The sequence below is a fragment of the Podarcis bocagei genome, assembly GCF_964188305.1.
Source record: "Podarcis bocagei genome assembly, chromosome: 6".
NCBI lineage: Eukaryota > Metazoa > Chordata > Lepidosauria > Squamata > Lacertidae > Podarcis > Podarcis bocagei.
The window spans coordinates 64953274-64981191 of NC_138130.1; the positions used below are offsets into that span (position 1 = coordinate 64953274).

Consider the following 27918-nt stretch of genomic DNA (forward strand, 5'->3'; position numbering starts at 1 on the left):
ACCTTTCCCACATAGCTTCTATTTTTAGGAACAGTCACTAGGGTCAGTATTCGGATATATTATCAATAAACTAAAGGTGCTGACTCTGTAAATTGCAACTTTTAAGCATGTTACATTATTGCATAATATCATATGATATGGAAGTACTGCTCAGTGTGCGAGATTATTTATTTACGAATTCTGGTCTATTTCTCAACCCAAAACAGCCACAAAGCTTACGATGGGCACATAAAAAAAATCACGAAAACATTAAAACACTACCATTAAAATAGCAGGAAGGAACGATGAACATGCAAAAAAGAGAGGTGTTAAATTTTTGGAAGGGCTAACGGATAATTGTTGCCTTTATGTCCATATTTCTTTCTTAAGACTGTGATCCTAAACACCCTTATGTATGAATAAGTATCACTGAACCAAACAGTGATCAGTTCTGAATAGGCATGTTAGGTTTGTACTATAAATTTCTATAAGAAATGCCAGAAGGGAATTCCTATGTCAAAGTGCCAAACTTTGGAGAGTGCTGGCATGTGAAGGCAGTTAGAGACTTGCGTGGTCAGAGGCTAGAAGATGTACACCAAAGGGCTGGTCCTTGAAGACACTTCATTAACACACAAAAGTGGGTGGTAGTAAGTGGCTGGCTTTCTCTTGGTATTTTACAATGTGTTTAGTACTATGTGTCCAGTTCTTTCTTCCTCAGGGATCTACTATATTTACTCAAATCGAATGCTCACCTTTCTGGCCAAATTACATTGCGAAAATTAAGGTGCACATTAGATTCGATGGCACATTTGCACTTGCCAGTCAAATGCTAAAGAACATTCAAAAGCTTGGTACTGAGAAGGAGGCAATGGGGGTGCCATTGCTGAGTCTGCATGTTCCGTAAGAAGGGAGCCCCCACTAAAAAAGCTTTTGCCACAGGAGGCACTTGGATGTGGGTCTCTGAATATATACTGTAGGCTTAATTCTGAAAGAATAGCCTTAATTATTTTTATGGTTCTTAAAGTTTGCTGCATGCGAAAACCCTTGTTGGGTTGGTTTGATGTGATGCACATTTATTTTAAAATGAATTTGAAAATAATGGTTTCATCTATTTGTTTTTAATAGGCCAGATCCAGTATTATGGACAAAGGATGGTGGAGATTTACCAGATCCAGAAAGGATGGTTGTCAATGGTAGGGAGCTAAACATTAATTCCCTAAATAGAACGGACAATGGTACATATCGATGTGAAGCAGCAAACTCTATTGGCCTAAACAGCGCAGAGTATGTTCTGATTATACATGGTGAGTACTTCCTTCTCTGTCATTTAAATGATGGCGTGCATTGACATGTGCTTCGATTAATTTGTTTGGTTTTATTCAGCATTAATTTTACCCTGCCTTTCTCCCCCAAAACAAAGTTGGCTGACTAATTGTGGCTTACCTTGATGAACGGCAACTCAAGTTGCTTCTGCTTTGCTTCTCCCCTGGAGTAAGTGGGAGAAACAAATCATGAAGCTGCAATTAAGCATGGCTTGCTTGAATATCTAAACCCCTAGAAGCCTGGTTTGTTTCCCCCTAAGCAAGCTCTAAACTATGAGTTTTTGTGGTTTACAAATCCTGACGTTTTGGAGCAGCAAATTAGGACCCTGGTTTCAGAAGTCATACATTGTGGTTTCCTGATACATTTCTCCTGTCCCTGTGAAGGGAAAAAACAAAACAGAAGTCATCAGGATGCATGTGTAAACATGTTGCTTATTTATGGTAAACCACAATATACCAGTGACCCTGGCTCATCACAAAAATGTTAACTCAGCCAGTATTTCATTAAGTGTCAGGCAGCTGGCAGATGCCAAATATCCAGAAATACGTGCTTGATGGAAGTTACTTTCTAGTGAATGAGTGACAGGAAATATTTCTAATTTGTAAGTTCTCAAAATGTAGCAGTTGTTTTTTGACAATAGGTTGAAAGTATTTTCCATGTTATTGCACTCCTACCATGAAAGAAATTGAAAGGAATATTTCAGATGGGAAATGCCAAATATGACAAAAATGTATTTTATAGATTGGTCAATGCTGGCTGCAAATTATGCTTTAGACTTCCTCTAATCGAAGGGATCACTGTGACTATACTTGCTAAGGCAGGTGGGTGAGCTTTGCCAAGACAGCAGCCCTCTTAAAATTATTGTGGTGATTCAGAGCCGAAAATCTATAATTCTCATTAGATAGGGGCTTTACCCTAAATCTCATGAACTTTCAGGTATGAGGTGGAATCCAGAAACACGTGACCCCCCTCTATTTAGAAAGCATCAGTGTGGGAGATAAGAGGCAATGCTTTCACACAACTGGGAATCATAAATGCTGAAATGTAAATTCCTGAAATTCAGTTACCATGCCTCCAGTTAGGAAAGTGTTAGCCATATTAAGAGTAGACCCATTGAAACAACTTCCTAATTTTCTTGAACTGGAATCATGCAGGATGCCCAACATATATTGACAGGGATTCCCCCCAAAAAAAAATTTTTAAAAACTTGTTGCATTTAAAAAGAAGGTGGCTCCATGTAAAAACCAAACAGTTCTGAAATATTAAGTTAATTTAATAATGCTTATATTTCATTTGGAGATTTTCATTTGGCGGTTCTAGGCCTCTAGCAGCAGAGTTCACTAGGCATCCATGTTACTATTATGCAGTTTGCTCACATTTACAATAAGTACTTCTCTAAACAACTTTTTAATTAGCCATTTTTTGCTCTGTTGTTGAACTGCACTTTATCAAAATCACCCCATGGATTAATGCTGCTCATGCTGCTAGATAAGTGCTTTGAAATTTATCATTAGTTTACGTAGGATTAGTGCCATAGGTAATGACAGGCTCATTAAAATTTCAGTAACTTATTACTCGGGTTTAAATTTTAAAAACTTCAATAAATAAAACACAAATATTAGTTCACCTCCACCCCACCCTCATGACCAACTCTGAATACTTTGGAAGCAGTCTACTATCATATTTTGGCTTTATATGGGTGAGATGTTAATCTGTGTCCTTTAGAACATTTTTAAATTTAACTGTAAATTTTCTATAATTATTTCCTATTAAAAAGAAAGATGCACAAAGTGGTGCACAACATTAAGCCCCCACAAATACACTTAATAATTAAAATGGTGTTAGGTACAGCAGTGTTTTTCAACCTTTTTTGGGCAAAGGCACACTTGTTTCATGAAAAAAATCACGAGGCACACCACCATTAGAAAATGTTAAAAAATTTAACTCTGTGCCTATATTGACTATATATAAAGTAATTCTCTTGAATAGGAATCAAATAAACACAAATCAAATAAACACAAACACTTAACATCAGTGGTGGATTCAAAAATTTTAGTAACCAGTTCCGACATTCAAGCATGGTTTAATATATTTTTCTTTAATGGCAAACAAAAATGTTGTGGACCGTTCTCTGCTCGCGGGGATCGATCCGCTGATCCCCGCTGAGCCGGCAGATGACAGCTCTGTCTCCGCACTGTGTGCGGAGAGGGAGATGTCAGAGCCCCGCTGCTCTCTATGGGGAATCAGATGAGAGCAGACCGCCTGTCCGCTCTCATCCGATCCCATCCGATCTGATCCCCACCCAGGACGGATGGAAAATAGGGTGGACACAGTCCGGCGCCCGCCTAGTGGGCGAAAATGTGACATTATTTTTTAAAAAAATATTTCGAATTTTTCAATTTTTCCCACGGCACACCAGGCAACATCTCGCTGCACACTAGTGTGCCGCGGAACAGTGGTTGAAAAACACTGAGGTACAGCATAGGAGTTAGAAAAATACAGGATAAAAAATACAAGATATATTCGCCAGTTCCCTGCATTTCACCACACTGGGGCGACAAGTATCAAGGAGCAAATTAAACCTCCCTTTAACTTTCTTCTATATAAGTTATAGGTGAGCAACCTGCAACCCAGGGTCTGCATGTGGCTCTGATCTAATTTTATGGGTCCTCGAGCTGCTACTGAACTTCTCTATTATTCCATCCCATTCGGATTTCTTCCTCCTGTTCATTTCTTCCTTATTTTTCTGACTTTTTGTTTTTAATTAATCCTCTGTATACTTAATTTGAGGGACGCGGGTGGCGCTGTGGGTAAAACCTCAGTGCCTAGGACTTGCCAGTCGCATGGTCAGCGGTTCGAATCCCTGCGGCGGGGTGCGCTCCCGTTGTTTGGTCCCAGCGCCTGCCAACCTAGCAGTTCGAAAGCACCCTTGGGTGCAAATAGATAAATAGGGACCGCTTACCAGCGGGAAGGTAAACGGCGTTCCGTGTGCTGCGCTGGCTCGCCAGATGCAGCTTTGTCACGCTGGCCACGTGACCCGGAAGTGTCTGCGGACAGCGCTGGCTCCCGGCCTAGAGAGTGAGATGAGCGCACAACCCTAGAGTCTGGCAAGACTGGACCGAACGGGCAGGGGTACCTTTACCTTTACCTTTATACTTAATTTGAGAGAAAATCATTCAAATCCTGTAGGGAATTTTACACTGAGATAACAATGGTGAAAAAGCAGAAGAATTGTTTATTCCAAGCCCCATCCACCACTGATATGCAGCCCCTGACAGCCCAGAGAGATAGTGACTATATATAAAACATCTTCAGAAGGAAATTAAGCCAGTGCCCTTGGGGATGCTTTTATATTGAGTCCAAGACATGACCTGTACCAGCCACACAGGATGCCCAACACATATTGACAGGGATTCCATGTGATGATGCAACAGCCTAGTTCATATGACTTGCTAGACCCCAGTTCGGTCTGACAAGTTTCAGTAAAGCTTGGAGTCGCATTTTCCTCTCTTATTCCAATGCAGCCACAAGAAAATACTTTTTTTGCTTGACTGCAGTTTTTCATGTCCAAACCAACAAACTATGGTTGAAGTAAACTATGTTTTTTTCAAAACAAAACAAACAAGCCAATTTGAAAATGTAGTAGAAGGAACTGGGATGTGTACAAAGCTGACATTTTGGGTGGCTTGTTTGCATAAGCCATAGTTTACTTCAGGGATAGCGAAGCTGGTTCCCTCCAGGTGTTGTTGGACTCAACTCCCATTAGCCTCAATCAGTATAGCTAATGGTCAAGGATGGTCTGAATTATAGTCCAACAACATGTGGAGGAAATCAAGTTGGCTACTCCAGGTTTACTATGATGTTTGAATGCAGTCTATGAGCACAGAGCATAGATACAGTATGTATTTACACCCCATGTTTCTTTGAAGCATACAAGTCTTAACCTGCCTGCAGTCCCCAACCATTCTTGTTAATTAAAACAATAAAAAGCAATGAGGCAACTTGTGAATAAGCATTTGATGATAAAGCTGTTGGCATTTTCAGAAATCACACATTTTGCTAACTGAGACTACTTCAAGTCGTACTTTTTCATTTAGTAGTTGCTTTAGAAATATAGATGTCTGCATGCACATGAGCTCCCCCATATTTGGTCACTGCTCAGTTGCTTGCACCCTGTTCATCTGATTATCCAGCTCAAAGTGAGTCAGGCATATTAATCGTTATCAGGATTCTGTTGTTAAGTTTGATTACTTAGTAGTCTGTGCCTGCACATCTTTCATATTATCTAGCTGAAGGTTGGCCTTGCTGACATTTTTATTATTGTAAAAATGGATACTGGAGTTTCTTCCTAATTAAATTTCTGCAAATATAGATTTGGAACTACAGAGGGTAATTGCAGAAGTATATATTTGAGTTTATTAGCACTGTAAGCCTTCTAAAATAAGATAATGTCAAATGTTCCAAGTTTTAAAAGTTTCAGTGTTTAGTAGTGTTTGATATCAAACGATTCTTCAGTATAGTTTGATTATAATGATAATCTTAGACAATTTCCTGTTCTTATTTTTTCAGCATTGAGATTAGATGCATAGCTTTATTGGGTGCACCAAGTGGGACAGAACTCTTCCCCCCTTTTTTCTTACTTTGCAGTTTGAAAATTGAAGAAAGGGTTATGCCATTTAATAGAGGGCATATATTTCCTTATCTTCATTTTGCACAAAAATTGTCTCTAGCATTTAATATATTCTTCCAGTGCAGAGTTAATAACTGCCATGGTTGGGTAAGGGAATTTATGATGGTCTTTTCCCCTTTGTGAGTTCAATTTAAGAGGACCAAGCACAACAGAATGAAACTATTTTGGAAAGAAATTGCCAAGAACCTCTATTGGGGTTAAGCAGAATTGGTGCTATACATCTTATCATTTTCCAGTTGGTCACGTGACATTGCATTTGGGAAGCAGAGTTTGCACAGATTATCAGTTGTGCCTGACTAATCTTATAAAGTGTGAATGGGTGGGAGAGAGTTTAACCTAAGTGGTGAAAGTAGTAGGGAAATTGATCAGAGTTTGATAAGCACTATTTCCTTGGCTCACAATTTTTCTTGAGAATTGGGAAGTGGAGCTACAAAGTTTCTGCTTAATTTCTCTGAGTAAAGATGGTGCAAAGAGTAAAAGGAGGGAATACTGTGGGAGGATTCTCTAAACATGAAAATCTATCGATAAATATGTTTACTGAATTTAGGTCCACTATACAGTCTTCTTCTTACCGACCCTTCTTCACAGAAACTATATAGGGTAGTTTCAGCTGTAGATTTTTAGCGAGTGTCAGCCCTCTGGCTAAACTGTTTCCTACATTATTTGTTCTACTTCAAGTGCTTCAGTTTGAGTATTCCAGTTAACCCTACTGGCTGTAGGTAATAAAACTGAAAAATACTATGGCATTGTATAGTTTCCTCAACAAAAATAAACTTTAAACAATTTAGAACTTATTTTGAACTAATAATAATTGAGCATTATTAGGACCCAAATTATAATATCTGAATAGCTTAAAATGTGAACAGTTATATATCCTTTGTCAAAGACAAGCAGCTGGCACATCCAAAGGAAAGCCTATCCCTCTCTGTATTGGCTCTGTTGCTTATCTAAATGTGGTTGTCACAATCAATTGATTGCCATAAGTTTCATTGGTCTTATGTACTGGTATTGTCTGAGGTGGAGTGGAAGAAGTAAAACCCTTTAGAACTAAAGAGGAAATTGTATTTATTCGCCATACACGTGTGTGTGAAATTAATGTAGTTTCTGCAACTTTTCCCTAGTGTGAATCTCAGAATATGGAACAAGAGCCCTCTGTTGTTGAACAGGATCTGTCCTACAATTTGTTCTTTAATTTGTGCTTTAATGTTTGCACACAATTTCCACAAAATGATCTTACTTATTTTCAATCACAGCAGTTTTTCTTCCTCCCAGCTTTCATTATCGAGTACTTTAGAGTCACCTATCCGTCTTTTATTCCCTTTCCTGTGAACAGTTCTCTCAGTGGGACCCTATCTGCTAATTCCCTCAATTTCCAAAGTTATCTTCAAAACTCAGGAGAGATTTAGACAGCTTTAGTGCAAGCAGAGGCTTGACTTAAATGAAAATGTGTAGTTTATCATAATTAGAGATTAAGAGTAAGCATAGTGTTTATTCATATTAATTATACAAACAACATGAACACTGTGATGCTTTAATTGGGACAGTCTAAAAATAAAGTTATAGGGAAATCACTTTCTCTCACAGTATCTGACTATGGAATAATTCTGTCTCATATTCTCTTATAGTAGCTCAAATCAATACATCTATCAGCAGATGAATAGCAAGCCAAATCTTTTAGCATGCAGCCAATACTTAACTGAATTCAATTGTGTTTTCTCCCAGGTACATAGGTATAGTACTGGAAAAAAACCTCAACAACTTTTGTGTCTGGATTTTCACCTTTTGAAATATGGCAACCCTAGTTCCACCAGTTCTTGGCTGGTGAAGCAAGGGAGTCCAGTCCTGGAACCTACCCAATGAATGAAGGGACTTTGCATCCCAGACCACCCATATCTCACAGCTGGGGCCTCTTCCCCCCCCCAGAGCCTAATTCTGTCAACAACCAGTGAAACAACCACAGGTGTAGCCGACACCTCTGTAGTAGATGTGCCCCTCCATCAGTGAAGCTCTTCTCTGCCAACATATACCTCACCTCAATCTTAATGCCCCACCAAGCCAGTGAATTGGGGAGTTAGGGTTCCTTTATTAGTAAATATCTGCTAATATGAAGACAAACTTGGTCTTGTGTGAATTTTAGTTAACAGATGGTTCCCTTTATCCCTTTTTTAAAGTGTATGTAAGACCTGGTATGTGGCAGGTCTTGATGGAGTGGCACAGCCACTCCACAGCACTCATGCCACTCAGGGCAGAAGGGACGAGACAAGAAAAATGCCCATTTACTGCACCAACTCCCAAACAAGTGCACCACACATGCTTAGAATAGGACCATTGCCCAGGCTTCTAAGCCATGACTTGCTGAACCAGCATCATTATGTATGAACTAAAGCAGTATGTGTGCTAGAGCAATGCCACCAAAAGTGGTGTTTTCGCGAGGAGCCATGCATTGCCTGGCTGTAACACAAGGAATCATGCATTCCCTATTTTTTCATTCACAGGCATTTACAGCTCACCTTCCACCATGCAGCCCCAGGAGAGGTACAATTAAACAATTACAATTAAACAAGTACAATTAAACAATTTCCACCTTTTTTGGTGGAAGATGCACTCCTTTGTGCACCTTGGCCTGATGTTAAACAGAAACTGCTCTCTTACATCACTGCCAGACAAATTTCACATGGCGACGGAAATCCCAGCAGAGCCTCCTCTGAAGATCCAACACCTGACCAGTCTATATAGGATGGAACCCCCTGCAAATATATGAGGCCGGAGTTGTTTAGGGCTTTGTATTACAGGGAAACACCTTGAGTTAGGCTTAGAAGCACACTAGTACTCAGTGCAGGCCTACAGTATCCAATTGATTATACTTGTAAACATATTGTCAGTATGTGGAGAAATCAGCTTTTTAGCTCTCCCATTGATTTAATTAGTGACTGAGTTAAATCTCAAATTAAAAAAGCTAATTTTGCTGGATTAGAATAATTTAATGATAGACAATAAAATGAGGCCTTAATTTCAACATTCCTGCATCCTGTTGAGTAAGCCTCCAATATCTGCTTAACAATTGGCTAAATCACAACAGTGAAATTTTCATTGCATTTCAGACACAAATTATTTTCAACTAACTAAAGCATAAATTAATATTGAGATTATTGCATTTTTTAGAAGCTCTCTCGTTTGGACCACTGGAGCATTGCATGTGTAATATTTCCATCTTTGACATGCACTGTTGCCTCAGTTTTCTAATATTGATAGATTTCACCTTTCCAGATGTTGAGGTTCTGCTTTACTAGAGATTATCAGTTCTCATCCTATAAATAATGCCAGAATCTATGTCTTTTTTAGAGTTAGAGAAGGTAAGAGCGTGGGGAGATGTCCGCTTCATAGCACTGAATAGGAGAGGAGGAGCTGGCTTAGCTCATTTGCTTGATATTGGAGAATATACATATTTGAGATAATAGTTTGGGGAAAGGGTAAAACATCTAAGTATTAAGAATCTCATCTGTTTTAGTCATTCACAACCTGTATTTTATTAGTACTGGGTTTATATTATTTTATGACTGACAACTTTGTGAAAAAAAGGTTAAAATGTCATAAAGGGCAAACGAGAAAATTCAGATGTTCAGCTCCTTGCTTTAATGGTTTGGGGATTTTTTTTACCACAAAAAATGCATTTATACTTTAACAGAACTCTGCCAAAAACAATTCATAATCTATTTTAAGAATGCATAATCTATTTTGGCTCCATATAAGTACTAAATCTTACGTATATCAAGTTATGTATGCCGTGTGTATATAGAGCAGGTTGTAAAGTAGCTCCCACAGAAATCTGTTATGACTAATATGAGATCTGATTTTCAATGCAAATTTGGTATTTGGAGGTGGGGTGAGGACTACAATGTTCATTTTTAAAAATCCCATTCCTCCTCCTCCTCCTCCTCCTCCTTCTTTACCTCCCCTTGTTGAGAAATTCATATTTAGTAGTCTGAGGTGGTGAGGGGGCTGAAATGAAAGTTCCCTGTTGCTGTCACAAGTGTGCTAATAATTTATCACACCAGAATGCACATTCATATAAATGTGCATCCCATTGGAATTAATGCGTTGAAGATGAACAATTTATGCATTGGGTGCTGATCTGGCACCAGAGAGCACCATGCAGGCATCCTTTCTCAAGCTCCACAAATTGAGGGTATTAAGCACATGTCCTACTGCTTGCTCTCCATTAGCTTAGTCCAAACTCAACTATAGGGATCAAAATGGATGGGATCGAGCTTGCCCTTGCCATTTGATCAAGAAGTCCTTGAGGAAGTTGGAGTTCCTTTTGCTCAAGGAGTGAATCTATTCATCTCCTGAGCCTGACATGTTCCTCAGTAATGGCTTAGTGACAAAAGAAGTGGAGGAGTGAAAGCGAAACACTATCTCTATCATTTATCTATCTATCAACCCGCACACACACACTTTGTACTTCAATTATTGCTGGTCTGGTAACAAATACTTGTGCACATGCCCACAATGGGTCTCAGGTTTCAAATCCACATTAAACTCTGGTGTGGAACCCCGTTCGTCTGAGCTCTAACAGAAAAGTAATGACAGAGCTGACAGGGTCATGTCCAAGAAGCCTCCTGCAGCCCCTTCACTCTTCCTGAAATCTCCCAAGGTTGAACAGAGCTTTGTCTAAAGTCAGGTCTACCAACCCAGGAAACTAGTAGGGTGGAGGGGAGGTAAAAGGAGAGGAATGCCCTCTGTCCCATCCTCCTTTTGAAAAATTGGTTTTATTTCCAATAGCTTCTTTAGCTGATTAGTATTATATTCATTTTAAAAGTGGAGCCACGAATGCCTTATTTAATTGTGTACATTAAATCCAGGGACAAATGATTATGTAATTTGAAACAAAGCTATTACTGTTTTAAGTTTACTGATGTTCACATTTTTAGAAAGCATATAGCTACATATTGTCACTGTGCCTCTTTTGCTTTGAATGTTCAGGAATCATTTCTTCACTTGTTCAGTAAAATTGGGGGGGGGGGACGAATATCCGGGGGAGGGATATTCCTCAAGTATTTTATATGGTGGCCAGGTAGGCTACTGCCCTCTGGATGAACCACTGCCTCCTTTCACCAAAGGATATTTGGGTGTTATGGGTCAATGAGCTACACAGTATCGAAAATGTGTGGGAAGAGCATCTGGAAATTGATTCATTTCAATTCTGAGTGAGGTCAGGCCCTGCATATTGCTTAGAGTTGCTATTGTCCAACTCATGCGCTCCTTTGCTGGTAGATTTTTAAAAAAGAAATGCCACAAGTGCAGAATTGCTTTGGCAGGCAGCTGCAGCTTCTGTTTACATTTTTATATACAGAGAAATTGAATGAGGGGTGGGTGAGCAAATAGAAGAACAGCCGTAAATTTGAATAATTGGATTTTATCTTTTGATAGTAAGAACCCTAGTATTGGAAGTCCACCAAGATATATAAAATAGAGTTCTTGGCAGTAATGCTCTAGCTAAAGAGGAAGAGACTTAAGGGGCACACTCTTGAGTTCTGCCAGTTCTCCCTTTCTCCCCTCCACTGTACTGAATGATATTCTGAAGAAGAGGGTCCCCAACCTTCAAGAATAGCTGAAGGCAAGGGGTGGCTGCAGTGGGAAGGAAATGGGTCCACAGCTCTGCTCACAGTACTTAGGATCAAGTCTCTTAATGATCAATATCACCATACATCAATATATTTGTAGCAATATTATACTTCTAAAGAAAATCATGTATCAGACTAAAACAATCATCCTCTCTGTGGTTGATATTTCATAAAGCAACCTATTGACATAATAGTGATTATGATTAAATGGTCGGGTTGCTTATCCTTTTGGTATTGTGTATGAGCAGTTAAATGTATTTTATGTTGTGAGTTCTGTTTATTATCACTGAGACAATACATGGAAAGTATGAGATATGTTTCTCGTAAGATTATATGGCACCCACACACCCATCATATACAAAATGCATAGTGGGTGAGCAACACTCTTTCTTACAGGCTATGCCTCTTATTTTACACTCATTCTGATCTTATTGTGGCCAGGTTATATGATGTTGCATCAAGCAATTTTTATCCCACACTTTCTAGTGCATTTTGCCATCACTTTCCTTATACCAAAAAGTCAGTTGTTTTGAGGAAGTGCATTTGTTGCTCAAGACCTCCCAGTCAACTTTAATTGTGCAACCTGAATTTTCTGAAATATGACTGAATCCCACCTGAAACTAGGGAAGTGGTCTGTATTTGTAGGGAGTTGCTGGTGGCTCTGTCTGCAGAAATTCATGGTAACTATTCATGGACTCTTCCCATTTTCCACATGATTATAGCAAAAGCTACATTTTGAATGAGAACCTTTTCAAAATGTCATGCTAGTTGTATCATACTCTTTGGGACAAAGGCTGAAATACTATGCCTTAGCTATGTATGCACAAGGCTACAATATTTAGCCTACCTGCCACCAAGCAAGTATTTCTAAACTCGGTGGGATTTGCTTCAAGTAAACATGTTTAGGGTCATGCAGTAATCCTACTGATTAAATGCAGTAGGATATAAATAAGTGTAACTAGGTGAAGGCTGGAAGCAAAGAAGCTTAACAAATGGTGCTCAGGTGCCTAGTTTATAGGTTATATAGCTAACATACTTTACATTTCGAAACAGGCATTAATTTAGAAATCCTGGCTAGAGTCATTACTTCTTCTCATAAGAAACCAGTATGTGTCAAAAGACCAGAAATATTCCTGCAACTCTGGGATCTATAAAACAGGAGTAGTTGTTTTTACTCGTAATATCAGTGGACTTCATCAATAAGCACGACATTGTTATGTTTTACATGCCCCAGACAGAAACTGCGACAATACCTTGTTAACACTCTGAGCATATTAAAATTGGGTTGATTTGCTAAGGACCACTAAGGACTACTATATCACCTAGTTCATGCCCAATAAACATTGAAATGGAGGAGAGCACTGGAAATTATCCATCATTCTTTTATAGGCCTATTAAAGTAGTGTAACTTGGTAATATTAAGCCCCACTTCAAGGTAACATATGGCCGTGACTGAACAACTGCAGGCCAAGAAACCAGACTCAGCATTGCTTCTAGCATGACTGTGGTTGGAGAGAAGTTACACTGGTGTAAAGTTGTAGTTGGGAAGGGGCAGAGCAGCACATGTCCCCTTATGTGGTCATACATGAGGTCCTTAAGACAAATGTACATGGTCCATTTCTCATTGTAAGATTGGTTGATTGGCAAACTAAAAGGTATACGTAACATCAGGCAGTCCCTCCTTGCTGTACTGTTATCGATGGCTGCTAAAAAAAATAAATTTCAGCAAGTCTGTCCAGAAGTTCTATTACAATAAGGGACAGCAGCTGATTGAATCTGCCCTAAAGATATTTGGTAGCAAAGTGCTTACTCAAGTGCTCTGTGGCATTGAAATCTGGGGCTCTGATTTGAATGCCATTAAAGTTTTGAAAACTGCAGAATATTTTTTTGGGGGGGAAAGCTATACTCCCTACTATCAGGGATATCAGCTACTCTTCTTTGTACAGAATCCGAGTGGCCAACAATTAAGCAATAGCCTTAACTGCGCTGAGTTAAATAATATTTTATAATATTGCTACTATGCCTATTGAGTGTTTTCTTGCTCTGCGCTATGTGGAATTGGGTGATAACCAACTCTGGAAAGCAGCTTGTCAATATGTTTTTGACTACTATTATTTTCCAGAACTGAGCTTTGCAATGACCTTAAATAAGTGTCAACTAAGGGATTGGTTCTTCTGGATAGAATCGGCAACTAATTAGAAACCCCCATTCTGCCCCCCTCCCAATGGTATCCACTCTTGAGAACAGAGCATTTTAGAGCTAGTTATCTAACCAAAGTCTTAACAGTTTCCTTAAGAAATGCTTCTATGCTTTTGGATGGCTGCTACAACAAGGTGCAATACGCAGACAGATTTTTATTTGTAGTCAACCTCAGATGGAATACATCACTCATTGTCTGTTAACCTACCCCTTATATAGAGAGCCAATGGATCACTTTCTGAAACCTTTCAAACAATAGTTCAGTTTCCTTCATAAGAGCTTCATAACATACATAGTGGCCCTGTATGCACTGGCTGCAAAAAAATAAATAAATCAGGAAAAAGGAGTTAGATAAAATTGCTATAAGTTGTTGTAATGATTCAGAGGTTTAATCTGAAATTAAGCTGGATTTGAGTTAGTGTCTCAGATAACTTTCTCTTACATCATTGATGTTGGCAAATTGGATTTTAAGACAATCAAAATAATATTCGAATTGGAGCTGTCAGAGATGCACAAGGGAAACTGTGTTTTAATGATCAAAGTCTTTTTTATATTATGGATTTTTGTACTATGGATATATGTTCTGTATTATTTTATTCATACTGTTGCCTAATACAAGTTGTTCCTGAACTTGAAACCTGGAAATAAAGCTGTGGTTCTGATTTGCATTACCATTTTTTGTAAACCCTTGTTGCACAGATACCACCATTAGCTGCTTCTGTAGTGATGGTGTTTGTATCGGTGTGAGTGCAACCATATTCCTCTGAAGCTTGGTTTCAGTCCTGTAGCATCCTAGATGTTTAACTGAGCTTCACAGTATTTGAAGTTGTTTTCCACTGTGTCTTTTCTTTCTTATTTTCAGTGTCTTCCTAGACAAAGGAACATTGATCTTCAGTGCTCTAGGCAGTGCAGATTTTAGAGGTGTTTTTTCTCTCTCCCTCCTACTTCTCTCTTTATTGTCCTCTATATATTAAAATCACAAAAGGTTTTGCTACAGGGAGTTTATGATGTGACTTAGCAACAGGGCCTTTAAGCTTTGTGGGTAGATGTGCACTTACTCAATTTGGAAAATAACCTAAGAACTGATAATGTTTGTTCGGTTTTTCTATTGGTGAGGTTCCTTTATGGATCATACATATGGTAACATTACTATGAATAGTTTCTACAGTTGGTCCTCAAATGATGCAATTAAGTTGACTAAAATATTGCTTTATGTTGAGTAACCCTTATTCACAGTGGCTGTTGGTAAAGATTTTGATGTGTTCTTTGCTCTGGATCTTGGCAGACTGTTTCCTTTAACAAAATGTGGAAGAAGAGAAGCAAATCAAATAAAGCAGCTTTTAGAGTTAGTAGCCATTCACCCCCGTTTTCTTTCATTGAGTCTGTCTGAAAATAGGTGTTTTAACATACAGCCATCTCTTGTTAACATGTGTGTTTATTTTAGCATGACAGTGTTGTGTTTTCATCTTCCCACGCTGACACAGCATGTTGTTGCATCTATATTTGCTTTGTTACTGTATGAGGCATTTAAAAATGGCTTAGTGAAGAGAAGGATTCTTGTCGCAGATACACTCTCCCACTTTGTGGAAACATGAATCATTTGAACAAGTCCTTTTTGGTTGTTTAAAATTCTGTCTGTTGCTGTTTGAATAGAATAAGAGAGAGTGTGATCTAATGTCAAGAATTTCAAAGTGCACTACCGTACCTTTGTTGGTCTGTGCTAAGCATGTTTTAATTTGAACATTTTCTACACATGTGTATTTACAAATTGAATCATTGTTATGCTGCTTCTCTGTTTGCATGATATGATTTTATTTTATATTTTTTTCCACTCACCAGATGTTTCCAACATTTTGCTTCCCACCACTGTCATCCCCTCCCTTACCACTGCAACAGTCACAACCACTGTAGCCTTAACAAGCACAGTCCCATCGGCAACAGCCATCAACACACGAGGTACAGTATGTTTCTTTGTTTTGGCCTGCAAATCACAATATAAATAGGCAACCACAGGTATATGCGCACTAAGTATGATCAAGATGATAAAGGGAGATTGTGAATATTGCAAATTTATGTTCAGTTTAATATACATGGGGACATCCAGTTTAATTGTCAGCAATTAACATAGTTGTGAATGATTTAACAGCACATTGTGCATCTTTGTCTAATGATATTTATGAATGTTGATGGGTGTTTTAACTGCTGTTATAAGTAATTGCTTCATTTAAGATTATCATATTAAACTTTTGTTGGAAGGAAACATACTTAATTTTGAATTAACATTGTCTCTTAAAACGATAAGTTTGCTTTCTGTTGCTAATATGCTGTGAACGTGTAAGTGGTTTGGATTTAACCTTATATTTATTTAGAACTATTTCATTCATGTTTATAGTTTAATTTTACAATAATTCTCTTCCCTTCTGTAGCTGTGTAAAAGGCCTTCCCAGACCATAGATTTCTTGCTCTAGAAATCTGTAGCTGTTCCTGCACTGGATAATCCAGATAACCCTTTGAAAGTAATGTTTCTTTTATTGGGAAATTACTGTTTCCTACTGCTGGTGGTGGTGTGAAATGGCAGTCACTTTCCCACACACTCAGCACATCCATTTCCATTGGAAGTGCAAAATGATATGGCTGGACTAGTGATGCCAGTGGAGATTAGTAACTCATCCACACAATAATCCCTTACCTTTTTGGCTGTGCGGATGTTGTACTTGACAAGGCTGCTGAATGGGAGTAAGCCTGCTTGAACTCAGTGGTCCTTACTTTTGAGCTGACATTAAAGGATTACACAGTTTAACAACCAAGAAAAGTGGTTGACTTTAAATGCATAAACTTGAAGCAAATTTCCCATTTGCATTTCATATTTCCTAAGTAATGGTACATACTGATAGGTCACTATAACCACTAATATACGTTAATTTGCAACTAAATTTTTGTTTTAACTATTTATTTGTGCTTTTACCTAATACCCTTATCTTGTGAACCACCCTGAGATCTTGTGATGAAGGTTGTTCTAGAAATCTAATAAAAATATAAGCAACCAGGGAAAATTTACTTGCATAGGTAAGAATGGAACATATATTACAAATATACATACACTCACACATGTATAGGTGTGTGTATATTTATATATTGTTTTACATATATTTATCTCCCATTCCTCTTCCAATGAACTCAGGGCAACATACCCTCCCCTGTCATACCCCCCCTGTCACTTTTTTCCTCACAGCCATGCTTTCATTTGGCCTGTGAAACTCTGGCTGACCCCTAAGCTGTATGACTGATGGCAGACTTGAATCTGGGTCTCTCCAGTCACAGTCTGATACCCTTGCCACTTCATAGAATCATACAACTAGATAGTTGGAATATACTACGAGGGTCATCTGGTCCAATCTTTTGCAGTGCAGGAATCATTTGCCCATTGTGGGGCTCAATCCCACAACCTTGAGATTAAGAGACACATGCTCTACTGACTGAGCTATCTCAGCAGGATATGATAGTTTTATTTATTGAAAATGGTACACAGTACATAGATAAATGTTTGTTATATGTGTCAAGCTGCCTTGAATTAGGAATATTAGCTGGAAATAAATCACAAACCTAGAATTTTTATTAAACAATAACCTTAAAGGTTATTTTATTAAACCAAGTATGCGCAATGGGATAGACAAAAGAGATAGTGACTCTTCCAACACATTTTGGGCCTTTCTAGTCCTTCTTCGGGGAAATTCAGAGAAATAAAGATTTAACACTTGCTTATCCCAGCTCAGGTAGCTAAGCCGAAACTGACTTAACTGAGGCTGGCATGCATCCTCAAAAATGTGTATTCCAGGGTGTGCTGGGGGTGGACCATAGAGGCTGTGTCCCAAGCCTATTCAACTCAGCCACATGACCTAGCAGCCCGGCTCACTTTTTTAAAGGCTTGTTTTCCGTCTTCCAGGCTTAGGCAGAACAGCAGGCCTGCTGTTGAATGGAGGGCAACTTTACGCAGGCATAGGATTGTTTCCTACATGTGCTGCCTCTTCTTTTCTTAGTTTATCTATTCCTATGCAGAGACAACTAAGTACCTAGAACTATAAAAGGAAAGACTATCAGTTACTAGGCGGAACAGTTTGTTTTCATCAGATGGATGGGGAAGTACCATCTTTGCTTCTAGCAAGTAGATATACTCATAATTTTAGCACTGAGCAGTTACTCGAAGTATTTGAGTAACATAAAAAATAGTATGCAAGATCACCCAGGGAGACCCAGTGGATAATTCTCCCACTTGTATACCAGATGGCTGAGCCAATCTGTGGAGACAAAATATAGTGTTTAACTAGTGTTGGATTAGACATTGTGCTGCTTTAATGCACAAACGTAAGCACACCGTTTTTACTTCAGTATCTTTGGAAATCCTTTCTATATATTGTTACAAAAGTTGGGTGCCACCCTCACTCACTGTCGAGCGATAGCAAGATCCCAGGGGGGTTCCAGGCAGTCACTCAGGGTCTGTGTTCCTTTAGAGAATTGAGACACGGTGGAGACTGTAATAACTTTTAGAAATATGGTACCTATTTACACCTTCTGACTTCATGGAGGGAAGCCAGATCTTACAGCATGGTCATTTCAAAAGGGGCTTATCCCCCACAGCAATGCAGCCATGGAGTTCAAAGCATCTCTTCCTGCCAGCCTTCAGCCAGCCTTCCCAAGATGTATCCTAGTCTTTTTCTCTTCCTTCTTCCCAGAACACCCTCTTTTCCTGTCACCTCACACCCAGTTACCATGGCAACCTTCCAAACCCATCTCTCTTCACACCTCAGGGCCAGGGGGGAGGACAGTTCTCTTGCATTGCCAATGGCTCTCAATGGCCCTGTATTGTTTCTTAATAGCCCTAGCTTGGCCAGGCCATTTTGCATAGGCTAGCTCAGGAATTCCTCTGCAGCTTGTATTTCTCCCTTCATGCCCCAAATAATCAAAATCCTACCATTTGTTAATTTCTAGGGTTTAGCCTCCGCCCCCTATCTATAACGATATTTTTGTAGTTCGTTTAGTTCCCGGGTTTCTTCTGTCTTTCCTAAGACAATCTACTACAGTGCTTAAACCCTAAACAACCCAGACATGAAATTCCTGAAAAACTGCCTTCTTCCCTACAGACTATCTTGGATGGGGCCCCTTTGTACAGCCCTCAGTGGCTGCACACTCACTGTGGCAGCTTCTGAGCTGTGGAATTCCCCTCCTCTCAGTGGTGCATCTAATTACCTTCATTATATAGTTTTCATTGTATGCTGAGGACAAACCACCATGCACACCCACCTCTTCTTTTGAAAGTATTTTGAAAATTACTCTGGAATTCCATATGGCTCGGATCAGCATGCCCTGTCTCACCTATCAGCTGCTGTAGCTTTTAATACAGAGTTGGTTGCAAAACATGCACAAGCCAACCACCATTTATTTTCCCTGCCCCCTCATTCAGGAAAATATATTTCCTTAATATTTGTTATATTATAAATATAGGTACCTATTAAAACATTTATTATAGAAAAGGACTCCTGCTGTGTTCAGCATTCCTTGCTTGTGTGTGTGTTCTTTCTCTACCAGTGCTGCAAAACAAGTACCGCAAAGTAGAAATCACTCTTTGCTGCTTCTCCTGGTGAGGTGTGGCCTTCCAGGAAACAGCTCTAAGCATCCTGAGATCACATATCCTGAGGCAGACCTGCTAATGTCATACAAGGACTATCTGTGTGCTGTAGCTGTATGTTAGCTCCTGTGTCCTGCTCTCGTGACAACAGGAGTGGGTGGGAAACTGCTTGTGCAAACACACATAAAATGCTTTTTTTAATAAGAATAAAAATTGGTTCTTCTAACTGGAGACAGTTGGGATGGACAGGAATTTGATTGGACTTGGCTGAGCAATGCTGATGATGTAAAATGGAAGGCTAACGGGTATATGAGACTGGAAGGATTGTGATGTTCTAGTTTTTATGAACATCTACATTTTTTTCTTGTCATTCTCCTTGGCAGGCCAATATTGCGGCTTGTACATTGCCTATGATATTCATCTGAATTAAGCCTATCAGCATCTTAGAAAGTGTTTGTTGCCTTTTATTAGAACAAATCCTATATAAAGACCAGTGGATGCAATTGATTTTAGTTCGGGCGAATGATTGTTTCTTACTTGACAACATTGACATTGTATCTATGGCCAATTTTCCATATGCATTCCTTGCCATCTGGTGGTGATCTTGCTACTATAAGAAATAACAATTCCCAAAGAAAATGAAAGGAAGTTAATTCAGCTGTCTCAACAGACTGCACGCAATGCCTTTTTGTGTGTGAAACTCATAATTAAAACATGTTCCAAACATTAGTTAAAACAGTTGGGTTGCAATCTGTACCTAATCATCAATTTATGGCTTATCACACTTCATGCAACTAAAGGAAGTATCACAGTACAGGGTTGCATAATTCCAAATCTGATTGCTTGGAATGATGAATATGGCCAATATGCCTACATTTCCTGGGACTTTATGGTTATACCACCGTTTTTACTTTTTATGCTTATGATCCAATATGGTATCTACACACGAAGCTATCCCCACCCCCACCCCCTTTGAAACATAGCATTTTCTACTATAATTTTTATTTCCAGTTTGGCTTCTTTCCCCCCCAAAAAAATCTTAAAGAATGTCACAGTGTAGAACTAATAGCACTGAATAGCACTGTTGGAAATACATCATCTAACTCTCCTCACCCCAAAAGCTGTGTAAGATGTGTGACCACTTCTAGCAAGATACAAATTCATGAATTCTTTTCATTTTCATATAAGGTCTCTAAATTTGCATTAAGTCATAATTTATCATTAATCACAATCCCTGTATTTCAAGAGCCATGAAATTTGTCTTTCTAGAATTCCATATATAGTCACAAAAGGTACTATTTCAATATGAATATTTTGCACAATAGACAGCTACTGTGCTTTAGAGCTCCCATTTTAACTATTAACTCATTTCACACTGAAGTGGTTCCTTACAGCCCATGCTATATTCCGCAGGAAAGTAAAATTTACAGCTGACTCTAAAGATTTGCAATCCAGGCATGCTTTCATTTGCATAACGATCAGAAAGCAACCTTGAAAAGTTACTAAATCTACTTGGGTCATTAACAATGGTATTTCATGAAATACTTCCTTAGACTAGCTTTTTACTCACTTGGTCAGATGTGCATTTGCTCTTATGTTCAGTCCTTGTACGTGATATCCTTTTGTGCTTCTATATTACCCATTAACTTCAAATAGACTTTTAAAATATTTTGTCTTCTATGCCTGGGGTGGGGGTAGGGATCAACAAACATATCAGCAAAAGTATTTCGGGGACCAAAATGCGTAGACAGAAGAAAACTGAAGAACCAAAAGACAGGGAAACATGAGTGCCTCAAGAGGCTTTTGCTGTGGATTTCCTTTCTAGTTTTCATATGGGAGTTGATAATGGCTCGCAGTAATGGACCTTTATTGTAATGGAATGCTACAGAGGCACTTTTTCAAATTTCCAGTGCCTTCAACTAAGACAGCCTTAAACATATACCAGTTCTTTAAATTACATACATTTGACATAACAAGTGGCAGGCTACAATGGGCTGTTCGTACAGCCTCCTTCCATTTTTAGTGTAGACCCTGGGAAACTACAGGGAGCGGGTGACACTGTGGTCTAAACCACTGAGCCTCTTGGGCTTGCTGATCGGAAGGTTGGCAGTTTGAATCCGCGTGACGGGGTGAGCTCCCGTTGCTCAGTCCCAGCTCCTGCCAACCTAGCAGTTCGAAAGCATACCAGTGCAAGTAGATAAATAGGTACCACTATGGCGGGAAGGTAAATGGCGTTTCCGTGTGCTCTAGTTTCTGTCACAGTGTTCCGTTGCACCAGAAGTGGTTTAGTCATGCTGGCCACATGACCCGGAAAGCTGTCTGTGGACAAACGCCAGCTCCCTTGGCTCCCTTGGCCTGAAAAGCGAGATGAGTGCCGCACCCATAGTCACCTTTGACTGGACTTAACCATCCAGGGTCCTTTGCCTTTTCTTACCTTTACCTGGGAAACCCCTAACATACCTAGATATTGCAGGATATAATGGACTTAAGTTACAGGAGAGTTGATTTTGTTTGATCATTAGTAGAAGCTTCTTGACAGTTAAGAACACTTTGACAACAGAACCAGTTACCTAGAGGGGTAATCGAGGTCTTCAGGCAGAGGCTAGATACCCATCTATAGGAAATGCTTTAGTTCTGGATTTCCTGCATTTAGAATGGGATTTAACTACATGGCCTACAAAGTCCCCTTCAACTCTATCATTCTGGAGTCCAGTGGTCCTACAGAGTAGGTAAGCTATATGCTAAACATCTTCTGGGAAAGCTTACCCAGTAGATGTCCCAATCTGCGTTACCAGGCCCTGAGCAGGTGGACTTTTGCCAGGGAAAAACCACATTAGCTGCCTCTGACCCCATGCACTCTGGCCACTGCTGGGGGCGGGGGGCAGGCACGGGCTTTTGTAAAAATATTTTAAATTGTAAACCATAATTTGAAGAGCTCAATATAAACTTTATTTAGAGTAAATTAGCAGGTGTGTTTAACATCTTATCAATATAGCTTAGTTTACATGAAGTTAATATTTTTAGTTGTCATACAGAATCCCAACAATCCATAATATGAAATTGTGTAAATCTATTTTTCCCTTTTGCACTACTATCTTATACATGTCTACTCAGAAGTAAGCCCCATTGAGTTCAAGGGGGCTTATATTGAGGTAGGTGGCTATAAGATTACAGCTTTAGGGAAGAATTATAGTTAAGTGCAAGTATTTCCATAAGACAATATGTTCTCCTTCTCATCCCCTTGCATACTGTTACAGGGGTTCATTATACACGCTCACCCTCTGAGCCACTGGGGGGCAGGGGGGAGAAGCGGGGAGGACTTGTACTGATTCCCGCAACTGTTTAGTTGAATCTGATCCTTTAATCTGTTTTTAACTATATGTAAAAGCTAACTAGGGTGTACCTTTCATTAGAGGAAGTTAAATCGAAAGAATTACCTGGGCCCCTTTGATATTAAAATGTTTTCCACAACACCAGATCTTGCTTGTGACTCCAATTTTTATTCTTCCTGATCTTATTAAAGTACCTTAGTACTTCTGAGATACTGAGAGAAAGAGAGCACAAAGCAATAGTATAAAGTCATACACAAAGAAGAGAGGCCAGTTCTGTTGAATGGTGTCTGAGATAAGGAAGGAGTTATCTTTAAGATAGCTGTTATAGGGTTCCTCACATGTACAACCGATAATAAAGAGAGTGATCAGTGTCTAACCTTTAAATCAGTTGTGTTCAGCAGCATGTTAAACAGCTAGCTATTTTATAGCATACTTCATAACTGTATCATTGTTAGCTAATTAATTAAACTGATATGGCGTCTTGCTTTGACCTCCATGGGAGATACTGCATTTCTCATTTCCTGCGGCATTAATATTTTTCTAAGCTTGTTTAAAGCTTTGCTCTTTGGCTTTTTCCTTATTCATCTAGGTCCATCTTTTTAAAAGTGTTTTCCCCTTGTCTCCCCACTAATAGAACCGAGAATCAGTGATAGAAGGATTTGCTATATCTATCAGAGTCTTAACAGGGTCCGAACAAACCAAGAACTAAGCAGAAGCGGGAAGGAGCAACTACCAAGGCCACCCCATCTACCCCAGCAGATTTTTGAGGTTCACTTGCCCCCCTCAACCTGCCCACACAAGAAAAAGAAAATGGAAAGGAAAGGAAATTAGAAACCCATTTTAGTAGTAAAGTTCATCAGCCTGGGTGAAGGAAAGAATCTTCAGAGGCAGTGGCATTGCAAGGGGAGCAGAGGGGCGGTGTGCCCCGGGTGCTATGTTGGGGGGGGTGACAAGAAGGCATTCTGTGGTGTGCTCGCCCCGCTGCCCCTGGGTGCGGCGGTGCAAGCAGCCATCGCACCACCAAAGCTGCATGTGGAGGATTCTCCATTCAGAGCTGCAGCCGCAAGCAGAGGATTCCGCCACCGTCCGTACGGCGTTTGAGCGGTGCCAGTGGCAAACCGCTATGTACAACGTATTCGCGGTGTCACACACATCCACTGTACATAGCAACGCCACACATGCGCTGTACATAGTGGTTTGCCACCAGTGCCGCCCAAGCGCCGTACAGACGGTAATGGAATCCCTCCATCGCCGCTACAGCCGCAAGCAGAGGATCCCTCTGCCACCACTGCAGCCGCAAGGAGAGGATCCCGCCACCATCTGTACGGTGCTCGTGCAGCACTGGCGGCAAACTACTATGTACAATGCATGCATGGTGTGCACATGTGCGACACTGCACGTGCGCTCTATGTAGCGATGCCACGCATGTGTCATATGTAGCGACGCTACACATGCACCGTACGTAGCAGTGCAACGCGTGTGCAGCCGGCGGTTTGCCCCGCCCCGGGTGTCGGTTAGCCTTTGTTCGTCCCCTGTTCAGAGGCCAGAAATGCTTGCATCAGCAGATACGAATTTTACTAGTTCCCAAATTCTTCTCCAAGCAGATATTCTCCATTATTTTTGACACCCCACTCTCTAATCATCAAGCCCCCAAACAGCTGGTACAGGCTCCCTGCATGTGGTATCTTCCTAATCCAACCCCCTGCAATGCAGGAATCTCAGCGAAAGCATCCATGACTGATGGCCATGTGCTTAAAAACCTCCCACCACATCCCAAGGGAGTCTTTCCTACTGTCAACAGCTCTTATTGTCAGAAAGTTCTTCCAAATGTTTAGTCAGACTCTTCACCCAGATTGCATAGAAGAGCCTACAAAAGTAGAGGCCCCTGTCAAACTTTCCACTGAGCACATTACATGCCGATGGAAGGTGTGAGAGGTGCTTCAGTGGAGCCTGGAAGAAAAGGAGCAAGGAATGTAGGTGATAAATAGCATTTCCTTAACTTTTCTGGTTTAGGTGAACCTTTACTTCACACAAAATAAAAGAAATAAAGGCTGGATCAATTCATTCCTCTAGGTCTAGCACATGTTTCCCAGGTTCTGTGCACAATTACTCAGAAGGAAGTCCAATAGAGTTCTGCAGGATTTATTCCCAGAAAATGAGAAATGTTACAAAACATTAATTTCAGGCTCAGAATATTGATTATGGTAGTTCAAACTGCTTACCTTCCATATGAGTAATATTCCTTGAATATTATCACTCTAGCTTGGGTTTTAATTCTACCTATAGAACAGAATAAAAGAGTTAGATGAGTCCTTGAAGTTCAGCCTTCAGCTAGATAGAAAAGAACTTCCTCCTCCTCACTTTTCTGCTGTTCCTGGATTGGGGGGAGGTATTTTTTTCTTCTTCTTTCTCTTTTCTCCTCCTCCCCTCTGGTGCATGGAAAACTATTAGGGCAGTCCCCTAGTATTTTAACATTTATTTCTATTGTGTTTTGGCTATGCACACATTTATGGATCAAAACACAGTGAGGTTGTTTTGTAAGATGTGCTTCAGGTTGCAGTTGCATCTTGCTGTAAACATCAGTACACTTTGATGTGTTTCCACATTGCATGCTGTCAGTCCACTCTAGTGGGCACAGAAGAAGTAGGGAAATCTTCCCCCTTGCAAATTGCCCGGTTGGTTTCCTACTACAGTTTTCAAGTCCAATCAAAGCTGGCTTTGGGGAAAATCAATCAGAATACACTATTTCACATGTAACTCTGCATCCTGGATAATGTTGTGTGTACACAGATTCAAAAATCAGTAGTGGGAGTGCACTGGAGCCACAGTAAATGGTAATGTTTACACAGCCCTTGTTTTTCACATTTGTGGGCTCACGTTTGTGGCAGGTGAAATAGGGTGCTCATAGGGGGAAAGCCAAATTGTAATTCGTTTTTGTCACAGTTATAGGATATGACAATTTTTGTTATATGTTCATTATATGTTTCCAGTTATTTCGTGAGGAAAGAAGTTAGTTAAAAAGAGGAAGTCTATGCTTTAGATATTTTTATTCATATATATATATATATATATATATATATATATATATATGAATGAATATATGACATAAATATAGCTTGAGTTATCAGTTATGCCTTTGAAGCTAGAAAGATTACTGGGTCTGCCCCTTTTTGTGCTGACACTCCACTTGAAACACTGTTGATAACTTCCAGGGTGAGCTTGATGAAATACTGCATTAATACTAATTACACTATGTTTTTGGGTGAAAGATGACCTTGATACAATCTTGGTTGCAATATCCCTTAGAACAAAAAGATGGTGGCAGCATTGACACAGCATGACCTTGAATATATTGTTTACAAGAAAAGTCAATTATACCAAACAATGTATTTCTGTGTTTGTTGATTTAGCAGCTTTATTCAACTCCACGGTATTTGGTGCTGATTTCTAGTAGCCCACTCTTCCTACAATAATCTTCACATGAAACAGCCTCATGCTCATCTAATACTAATAAACTGCTTCAGAAATATGCTTTTTCATTTCAGCTTTTTAAAAGGGGAAGTTTTGCAGCAGACTTGCCAAAACAGACCAAATATAGAGTGATACGCAGCAGTATTCTCACTAAATTTGGCAACCAGAACATATACTTAAAGTTTAAAAGGAGAATATTTTTGCCTTCGTGTATTTTCCCTTTTTAAATGTTATAATTTACGTACTTAGATTTCTTCACCACAAGGTCCCAGTTTATACAATATGAAAATCAGTTAAAACAAAAAGAGTTAACCAATGTTAGTACAGTACTGAAAGGAAGACCAGGACATGGTTGGTTGACTTTAATGCAGTATATCGTAATAGCTACATCTACAGATTACATTCGCACAGGCTAAAAATGCCTTACTTGAAGACCTATCCTATGCATCCTTACTCCCAAGTAAGTGCCACCAGTTCACAGACGACAGCCCTGGGCTAAATGAGCAACTACGTTCAGCAAGACTTACTTGCCAGTAAGTGTGTCTACAATGGTAGACTGAGTCGCACTGCATGTGATTGTAAAACTAAATTACAGCTAAAAGTCAGTTTTTAAAAATCTAGTCCACACCTTAAATGAGTTTCCTGAAGTTAACAGAAGTGGGGGGCGGGGGGAATCTGGCAGAAGGAGTTGTGAAGTTTTTGTTTCCATTTTAGACTAATTGAAATTAATAATTTTATTATTTATATGCTATCCATCTAACTGGGTTGCCCAGTCACTGGGTAGTGATCAGCGCAGCTTGTGATGTGAAACTGGCTCAATTTAACCAACCATAGTTAAGAATAACTACCGATTCTGTTTTGGTCATAGTGTGTGCATTTGGTGTGGTTACTTTGTGTATTTTTCCTGGTACTGTACTGTTGAAGGCTCCCTTATCTTTCACAGCAACTGTGTGTGTGTGTGTGTGTGTGTGTGTGTGTGTGTGTGTGTGAGAGAGAGAGAGAGAGAGAGAGAGAGAGAGAGAGAGAGAGAGAGAGAGATTGTATGTTCTCCACAATCAAGAACTAACTTCCCATGGTAAGCCTGACTATATACACAGCAGCCAAGTTGAGCTGTGCCATGCCATGTCCTCCCCTCACCAGGGCAGACATTTGGTGACTGGTGCTAGCTAGTCCAAACATGTTGGTGACCCCTGATATAAAGCATGTGTTCTGTCATTGGGCTATTTTCCTATTCAAATAATTTATTCTGAGTACAGTGGTACCTCGGGTTACATATGCTTCAGGTTACAGGCTACACTAACCCAGAAATAGCACCTTGGGTTAAGAACTTTGCTTCAGGATGAGAACAGAAATTGTACTCCTGCGGCGCGGCAGCAGCAGGAGGCCCCATTAGCTAAAGTGGTGCTTCAGGTTAAGAACAGTTTCAGGTTAAGAACAGACCTCCGGAACAAATTAAGTACTTAACCCAAGGTACCACTGTATTCCAGCTGAGAGCCACGCCTCCCTGTTTTTCATGAGGTTGTGTTTTTTACTGTTTTCATGTAACACAAGCAGATCCCCCTATGTGATAGGCAAAGCCACCATGTATGGAATTTACCACCTGAAAAAAAGCTTGTGGAATTTATGAAACTTTTGCAAATTTGATTACAAGTAATCTTACCCTGCTGTGAATTGGAT

The 27918-nt window shown here is 39.7% G+C and overlaps 1 protein-coding gene across 4 annotated transcripts in view; it reads left to right on the top strand.

Moving 5' to 3' along the window:
* CADM2 (cell adhesion molecule 2) overlaps positions 1-27918 on the top strand; it is a 368300-nt gene that overhangs the window by 309321 nt on the left and 31061 nt on the right. For 2 of the 4 annotated variants that reach the window (XM_081199662.1, XM_081199663.1), the window contains 2 exons: positions 1105-1283; positions 15655-15771. In XM_081199662.1, coding sequence (XP_081055788.1) covers positions 1105-1283; positions 15655-15771 — 296 coding nt within the window. The remainder of the gene's footprint in view (positions 1-1104; positions 1284-15654; positions 15772-27918) is intronic. The other 2 variants (XM_081199664.1, XM_081199665.1) reach the window with 2 other exon arrangements.